The sequence below is a fragment of the Amblyraja radiata genome, chromosome 21, assembly GCF_010909765.2.
Source record: "Amblyraja radiata isolate CabotCenter1 chromosome 21, sAmbRad1.1.pri, whole genome shotgun sequence".
NCBI classification, from domain to species: domain Eukaryota; kingdom Metazoa; phylum Chordata; class Chondrichthyes; order Rajiformes; family Rajidae; genus Amblyraja; species Amblyraja radiata.
In genome coordinates this window covers 8179917-8188865 of record NC_045976.1, presented here as the reverse complement: position 1 = coordinate 8188865, position 8949 = coordinate 8179917, and the positions used below count along the sequence as shown (strand labels likewise).

The window sequence follows — 8949 nt, the reverse complement described above, 5'->3', positions numbered from 1 at the left end:
AGCATCTCCGGAGAGAAGGAATGGGTGACATTTGGGATCGAGACCTTTCTTCAGACTAACAATCAGGGGAATGGAATGGACAAGCTAGATGCAGGAAAAATGTTCCCAATGTTGGGCGAGTCCAGAACCAGGGGCCACAGTCTTAGAATAAAGGGGAGGCCATTTAAGACTGAGGTGAGAAAAAACTTTTTCACCCAGAGAGTTGTGAATTTGTGGAATTCCCTGCCACAGAGGGCAGTGGAGGCCAAATCACTGGATGGATTTAAGAGAGAGTTAGATAGAGCTCTCGGGGCTAGTGGAATCAAGGGATATGGGGAGAAGGCAGGCATGGGTTATTAATTGGGGACGATCAGCCATGATCACAATGATTAGCGGTGCTGGCTCGAAGGGCCGAATGGCCTCCTCCTGCACCTATTTTCTATGTTTCTATGTTTCTAGGTAACTGTTCTGTATTTATGCCTGCTATACTCTGTTGTGCTGCAGCAAGCAAGAATTTAATTGTCCTATCTGGGACACATGACAATAAAACACGCTTGAGTTGACGACATGACTTGTATCTTTCAGTCATTTCAATTCAAAGTTGAATTTCCTCTTGTCTCTCACCTTCGCCAGTAGAGGGCAGTGCTGAGCTGTAAGTGTGGAGCTTGGTCAGAAGGAATAGGAGTAGAATTAGGCCATTCGGCCCATCAAGTCTACTACGTCATTCAATCATGGCTGATCTATCTCTCCCTCCTAACCCCTGACACCCGTACTAATCAAGAAACTATTCATCACACTTCATGGAGAAAAATTGCATATGAAATCATATTGCATATTAAACTAGCCTGTTCACTGACTTCCCTACGGGCTTTTAGTTGCAAGCCAACAAAACACATTTCCTGAAAGCCCTTTAAAAAGCCAAAAAGCCAATTGGGCAAACACTTTGCAAACCACCAAAACACATTTTCTGAAAGCCCTTTAAAAAGCCAAAAAGCCAATTGGGCAAACACTTTGCAAGCCAACAAAACACATTTTCTGAAAACCGCATCCCGGGGACTCACCGTGGAATAGACGTGCGCTCCGTGTTATTCACAGCTCAGAGAGCCGTGACCCTCTCACTTCCTCCGTCTGGCAGAGACTTAGTGAGCCACGACATTTCCGGGTTTTATAGTCCCTCCCCCCTGCCGCCAGTGGGGGCAGCAGAGAGAATGGCGATTTAAAAAAAAAACATTAATGTCTCTCTGATTTTTCATCGATGGGAAAAATCCTCCAGTCCAGTCCGGCGGATGGGGGGCTCTGAGCGAGGTGACCAAAAATGACAGCCGTAAGTGGCGGCGTTCTCTCGGAAATCACGAAACAGCGGTCAAGATCTTAGTTTTAGTAATATAGATAATATAGTATAATATAATATAATAGAAAATAGTATAATATTATATAATTTAGCATAATATAGTATAACATAATATCAATGCAATGTGCTTTACAGAGTCTCACTTCAGTGGGAACGAGGCAGAATGGGAATGGTTAACAGCCCAGTATAAAAGTAATCAAATCAGCACAAACGCAACAGAGACTGGTGAGGGGGGAGAAGCAGGAGCTGACGACTTTTTGGAGACTAAAATATTCTCGACACTAATCCTTATTCTCAGCCAAAAATGAAGCTCTTATTTCTCGCAGTGCTTTTTGTCTATTCCATAACTCCGGGTAAGTGTTTTAAAAAAAAATATATATATATAGAATATTTCTTCCAGTAAGAGTTTTCACTCAGTTGTTTAAACTCCACGCTTCTTTGTAGAGGGACGACTTGTTTGGGTTTGTTTTTTAATGTTTTTATTAAAAACACTTCATCTTTTACTTGGTAAAGCCTAAAGTAGCGAGTTCTCAATATTTAAACTGCTGTAAAAGCTTCCCTCGACTCTGCCAAGGCCTAGATCTGGGAATTTGGTAAATGTTTTAAAAACACAAGTTCCCAGCTAAAGTTCAACTTTGTTTCAGAAGTTTTCCAACTCTTGCTTTGAAAAACATTTTTTTTTTAAACGACAAGAACCTGCAGACCAAATGCGCGGGTGTGTCTTCCCTCCTTGCCCTTGCGTGACGAGGAGGAGAGGGACATTTGGGGGGAGAAGGGGGTGTGGGGGGGGGGGGAATCGCCCAGTTTTTTCAACTGCAAACAGCCTTGCAGGGTCTGGACTGAAGATGGGTCTCCACCCGAAACGTCATCTATTCCATCTCTCCGGAGATGCCTCCTGACCTGCTGAGTTTCTCCAGCTTTTTGTGCCTCGTATCTGTGGAGGGACTAGACAGACGAGGTCTTGGGTGGGGCCACTTTGATATTTGTTTTCCCAACTTGGATGCAAATCATCGCTTAAGTTTTTACAACTGGTTGGTAAGAGCATTGATTTCTTCAATTGTGTGGAAAATTGCCCTTCTTCATGTTTCTCTCTCTCTCCCCCCCCCCCCCCCCCACCTCCCTTTAAAAAGCCAAAAAGCCAATTGGGCAATCACTTTGCAAGCTAACAAAACACATTTTCTGAAAGCCCTTTAATAGCCAAGCCAATTGGGCAAACACTTTGCAAGCCAACAAAACACATTTAATGAAAGCGCTTTACAAAGCCAAAAAGCCAATGGACAAACTCTTTGCCAGCCAACAAAACACATTTTCTGAAAGCCCTTTAATAGCCAAGGCAATTGGCCAAACGTTGCAAGCCAACAAAACACATTTTCTGAAAACCACATCCCGGGGATTCACCATGATGTGCATTCAGTGTTATTCCCAGCCCAGAGAGCCGGGAATGGCCCTCTCACTTCCTCCGTCTGGCAGAGACTGAGTGTGCCACGACACCTCCGGATTTTATAGTCCCTCCCCCCTGCCGCCAACGGGGGCAGCAGAGAGAATGGCGAAATTTTTAAAAACATTAATATCTCTCTGATTTTTCTATAATGGGAAAAATCCTCCGGTCCAGTCCAGCCGAGCTCTTCTCCAGCGATCCTCGGCGATCCCCCTCTCTTGATGGTAATTCCTCGCCGCGCCCATGGGAAGTTTACACTGTAAATTTGGAAGAGGCACAGCTTGGTTTATTAGACAATAGACAATGGGTGCAGGAGGAGGCCATTCAGCCCTTCGAACCAGCACCGCCATTCAATGTGATCATGGCTGATCAGCCACAATCAGTACCCCGTTCCTGCCTTCTCCCCATATCCCCTGACTCCGCTGTCTTTAAGAGCTCTATCTAACTCTCTCTTGAAAGCATCCACAGAACTGGCCTCCACCGCCCTCTGAGGCAGAGAACTCCACAGACTCACCACTCTCTGTGAGAAAAATTGTTTCCTCGTCTCTGTTCTAGATGGCTTACTCCTTATTCTTAAACTGTGTGGCCCCTGGTTCTGGACTCCCCCAACATCGGGAACATGTTTCCTGCCTCTAGCGTGTCCAAACCCTTAATAATCTTATATGTTTCAATGAGATACCCTCTCATCCTTCTAAACTCCAGAGTGTACAAGCCCAGCCGCTCCATTCTCTCAGCATATGACAGTCCCGCCATCTCGGGAATTAACCTTGTAAACCTACGCTGCACTCCCTCAATAGCAAGAATGTCTTTCCTCAAATTAGGGGACCAAAACTGCACACAATACTCCAGGTGTGGTCTCACTAGGGCCCTGTACAACTGCAGAAGGAGTTTGCTCCTATACTCAACTCCTCTTGTTATAAAGGCCAACATGCCATTCGATTTCTTCACTGCCTGTTGTACCTGCAAGCTTACTTTCATAGACTGATGTACAAGGACCCCCAGATCCCGTTGTACTTCCCCTTTTCCCAACTTGACGCTTCTGCTTTTCGCTCGTGTGTGTCAGACGATGTTCTGCCATCGTTTGCCACGGCCAGTGCCGTATCTGTGCCTCTGCGGAGATCATTGGTCCGCAGTGCATGACTCTCTGCCACAGGTCAGTAGGTGGGCCATTGTCTGTACGTCTCCACAGTTGCACTGTCAGAGTCCGATAGGTCCCCACTTCTTCAGGCGGAGTCCGCAATGCCCCACTGGAGTGCAGAAGAGGGTCGGGGCTATCCAGGTATTATAAGGCAGGCGGTGTCCTGGTACCGTCTGCTGTTTGGTTATGGTGCCCGGCATGGTTGGCTCGAGTTCCGTGAAGCTGTTCCAGCTCTTCAAACATTTCTTGGCGTGTTGGTTGAGAAGGAACTGCAGATGCTGGAGAAATCGAAGTTAGACAAAAATGCTGGAGAAACTCGGCGGGTGAGGCAGCGTCTGTGGAGCGAGGGATTAGATGACGTTTCAGGTCGCGACTTTTCGTAGAGAGGAGGAGAACTTCTTCAAAGTAGTGAGGAAGGGTCTCGACCCGAAACGTCACCTATTCCTTCGCTCCATAGATGCTGCCTCACCCGCTGTTTCTCCAGCATTTTTGGCACGTTGGGTGATGGGTGTGTGTCAGCATTGGAGCATTCTACTTCGAGATGGTTCATCGACGCCTGCCAGCTCGTATGGACGTGCAATCTTTGTTGGCATCGGGTATCCTGTGGTGATCCTGCGGCCAGTGTTCAGTGCAGAATCCACCTTGCGTGCATGTTTAGAACGGATCCAGACAGGGGCTTGTATATTCTGTTACTGAAGGGCCTGTCCCACTTGGCCGTCATTTGTGCCTCATTTACACGTTATATGTAAATTAGGTCTACGCGCAAGGTGCGCATGCATCGCGCATGGTGAGGCGTGCAATTGTATGCGGTGGCGTGCGGTATCGCGTGGCGTTCCAGGATTTAGCACAGGAACGGAATCCTCGCACGCCACCTGCGTGACACATTGGGTACACACGCCGTCGCATTGGGTACGCACGCTGACGCATTGACATCGTACGCTGGCGTCCCGACGTCTCGCGTGTATCACGTGGTGATGCATGGTCGCGTCACAGTGCGTCAACGTCCTTGCGCCAATGTCCTGCCGCACACCGCCGGGTATTCTAACGACGCCACGCGCACCAGACGGCTGTGCTGACAAGCGATGATGCGTCAGCACAGAGAAGGAATGGGTGACGCTTCGGGTCGAGACCCTTCCTCAGACTGATGTCAGGGGAGAGGGAGATACTGATAAGGAAGTGCAGGGTGTGAAAACAGGACAAAGGGGATTGAGATCAAGGAATATGTAGGTGATAACAAAGCAGAGATAAAATGTAGTTACTCCAGCCTCTCGTGTCGAAGCTGAACTGGAGTCTTCCTGTCTGTAATTAACATAGGATACGATAGAACTTTTATTTACCCCAGGAGGGAAATTAATCGGGGGGGAGAAGGATCCCCTGTGGCATTCTGTGCAGCATCTTGGTGGAACCAGTCTGCAACTGAAGGTGCTCCTCAGGTTGACCAGTGCGTCACGGAGGGGGTGAGCTGTATTGTCCAGGATGCTCCACAGTTTGAGGAGTACGAACTCTTCAATTGTTCTGATTTCTTTCTTGCTGCTGAATCTTGCTTATTTTCTTGTGTCTTTAGGTGCCGGCCTGCAATGCTTCCAGTGTGGTATGAGTTCTGCAATATGTCACTCCAAGGCTACCTGTGGTCCTAATGAGTCGTGTTTCACCAGGACCCTACCTACAAGTAAAACCACCTTATTTGAGCTGCCTGTTGGAAATAATTGAATACTTTATATTGAATACTTTGTTGTAACACTAGATAAAGTGCAGACCCGGGTCTTGGGTCAGCTCCCCCAACGCAATATTCCACCACTCACACATAGCCCTCAACGCAACCCGTTCCCCCATCGCAATATTCCACCAATCACACATAACCCGCAACTCATTATTCCACCGCTCACCCATAGCCCCCAACTCATTATTCCACCACTCACACATAGCCCCCAACTCATTATTCCACCGCTGACACATAGCCCCCAACTCATTATTCCACCGCTGACACATAGCCCCCAACTCATTATTCCATCGTTCACACATAGCCCCCAACTCATTATTCCACCACTCACACATAGCCCCCAACTCATTATTCCACCACTCACACATAGCCCCCAACTCATTATTCCACCACTCACACATAGCCCCCAACTCATTATTCCACCACTCACACATAGCCCCCAACTCATTATTCCACCACTCACACATAGCCCCCAACTCATTATTCCACCACTCACACATAGCCCCCAACTCATTATTCCACCGCTCACCCATAGCCCCCAACTCATTATTCCATCATTCACACATAGCCCCCAACTCATTATTCCACCGCTGACACATAGCCCCCAACTCATTATTCCACCGCTGACACATAGCCCCCAACTCATTATTCCATCATTCACACATAGCCCCCAACTCATTATTCCACCACTCACACATAGCCCCCAACTCATTATTCCACCACTCACACATAGCCCCCAACTCATTATTCCACCACTCACACATAGCCCCCAACTCATTATTCCACCACTCACACATAGCCCCCAACTCATTATTCCACCACTCACACATAGCCCCCAACTCATTATTCCACCACTCACACATAGCCCCCAACTCATCATTCCACCACTCACACATAGCCCCCAACTCATTATTCCATCGTTCACACATAGCCCCCAACTCATTATTCCACCTCTCACACATAGCCCCCAACTCATTATTCCACCACTCACACATAGCCCTCAACGCCACCCATTTCTCCAACGCAATATTGCACCACTCACTCATGGCCCCCAACTGCGCAGTCGCGGCTCATTTCTCCTCATCCCCCAGCACTCACTCCTTCTCACCCTCCCTCTTCAATCCCCAGAGATGGAGGGGGTAGAGGGGGAGGGGGTAGGGAGGGTAGAGGGAGGGGCAGAGAGGGAGGGGGGTAGGGAGGGTGAGGGAGGGGGTATAGTGGGAGGGAGGGTGAGGGGGGGGGAAGAGAGGGTGGGAGTGAGGGTAGATAGGGAGGGGGTAGAGAGGGAGGGGCGAGAGAGGGAGTGTAAATGTGGCAACTACCCTCCCTACCCTTTAATCTCCATCAATCCCCCCCCTCCTCCTCACCATCCCCAGTGTCTTTCCCCTCTCCTCCTCCCCGCCCCAATCCCTCTTTCACCTCTTCCCCTCTCCTTTCCCCAACTGCTGCCGCGGGTTGAAGGAAGTTTGCCGTTGGAAAAGTTGCTTACGCTATATTTAAAATGCTATAACTTGTGACATACAGCATGTAATGTGAAGTGAAAGTTTATTTTGTCGAAGGGGATAGTGTGATTAATAATGTGTGAACATTCCTCCACTAGCACGTGGCGTTTTGGTGAAGGTAGAAAGACACAGACGACACACAGACGTATACACATATATATACATACATGATGAAACTTTTAATAGTATAGAGATGTGACAAGTTCCAGGGTATGCAAATAGTTGCTACATAAAGGGCGCAGACAAAGTACCCCGACGTCAGGTCCCCCTTTGTTCTCCTGCCCCCCCCTTCCCCCACGCCAGTTCCCCATTGCTCCTTCCCCCATGAAGTGTTCATGTTATTAGGAGCAGAATTAGGCCATTCGGCCCATCAGGTCTCCGCCATTCAATCATGGCTGATCTCTCTCCCTCCTAACTCCAATCTCCCGCCTTCTCTCCCTGACACCCAAATGACCGCAGGTGTTGACCAACTTGCTCTTGTAACCTGTTCCAGAGTGGGCTTGCTGACTTGCACGGTGGCGCAGCGGTAGAGTTGCTGCCTCACAGCGCCGGCGGCCCAGGTTCGATCCTGACCGCGGGTGCTGTCTGTACAGAGTTTGTACGTTCGCCCCGTGACCTGCGTGGGTCTATTCCAGGATCTCGGGTTTCCTCTCACACTCCAAAGACATTCAGGTTTGTAGGTTATTTGGCTTGGTATAATTGTGAATTGTCCCTAGTGTGTGTTGGATAGTGTAAGTGTGCGGGGGTACAGGATACTGAGTTGGATGATCAGCCATGATCATATTGAATGGTGGTGCAGGCTTGAAGGGCCGAATGGCCTACTCCTGCACCTATTTTCTATGTTTCTATGTTTCTATCCAGAGAACCGGCCTCCACCGCCCTCTGAGGCAGAGGATTCCACAGACTCGCAACTCTCTGTGTGGTTCCGTGGCTGATTTATCTTCTTCCCTTTTTTTCCCCAGGTCCCAAAAAATTATTCGCCTCTGGCTGCACCGAGAAGAATATATGTGGGAAGCACGTGACCGAAGTCTATCACAATGTTGCCTATCCCACCACCACTCAGTGTTGCAATGTGGATTTGTGCAACAGGGCCTTGGCAGTCCAAGCCTCCATGCTTGCCATTCCCATCATGGTTCTTGCCTGGTTTCTGGCCTTCTAGTCGGGATCTCTCCCCAATTCCCCCCCCCCCCCTCGATATCGGCCAGGTATTCCCTCATTTACTCAGCTGCAAACTGCATCTGCGCAATCTTTGTAGGAAGCAACCATAGGTGCTGGTCGGCTGGTTGAATCTGTGACATTACATAGGAAATAGGCGAGGCTGTAGGCCATTCGGCCCCTTCGAGCCAGCACCGCCGTTCAACATGACCATGGCTGATCATCCCCAATCGGTACCCCGTTCCTGCCTTTTTGCCCATACCCCTTGATTTTGTTAGCTCCAAGAGATAAATTCAAAGATCCTATAGCGGAGCAAGATAGACCACTCCTGCTAAACGCAATGGGCTGACGTGTAGTACGCAACGGAGCGGAATGTGGGCCTTTTTTTCATCCATTTCAGTAACCCGACCCGACCCGACCCGCCTCGCAGTGTAATCAACGTTGCGGGGGAACAGTTTGTGTTAATAAATTATAATTCTGAAAATGAATATTTTTACATTAAATAGACGAACACTCGCCACCTATTTTGCATGCTGTATATCCGCCATTGTGGCACAGTTGAACAAATATTGTCTTCTATACAGCTTTTATTTTACACAATTTCTTGAATCCTGCTCTGCTGAATAACTGATTTGAATGTGTAATAGCAGTGGGCTATCATTACCT

The 8949-nt window shown here is 48.5% G+C and overlaps 1 protein-coding gene across 1 annotated transcript; it reads left to right on the top strand.

Annotated features, from left to right (window-relative positions):
• The first annotated feature begins 1526 nt into the window (after positions 1-1526).
• Positions 1527-8462, top strand: LOC116985070 (sperm acrosome membrane-associated protein 4-like). Its single transcript, XM_033039451.1, has 3 exons — positions 1527-1683; positions 5471-5575; positions 8091-8462. Exons 1-3 carry the CDS (start codon positions 1635-1637, stop codon positions 8285-8287), a joined length of 351 nt encoding a protein of 116 aa, XP_032895342.1. The 5' UTR covers positions 1527-1634; the 3' UTR covers positions 8288-8462.
• The last annotated feature ends 487 nt before the right edge of the window (positions 8463-8949 follow it).

Bases quoted from the DNA above. Each gene is read 5' to 3' on its own strand.
- LOC116985070 (XM_033039451.1), top strand. From the start codon at position 1,635: ATGAAGCTCTTATTTCTCGCAGTGCTTTTTGTCTATTCCATAACTCCG. The intron at 1,684-5,470 runs GTAAGTGTTTTA...TTGTGTCTTTAG, and splicing joins TGTCTATTCCATAACTCCGG to GTGCCGGCCTGCAATGCTTC. The intron at 5,576-8,090 runs GTAAAACCACCT...TTTTTTCCCCAG, and splicing joins CACCAGGACCCTACCTACAA to GTCCCAAAAAATTATTCGCC.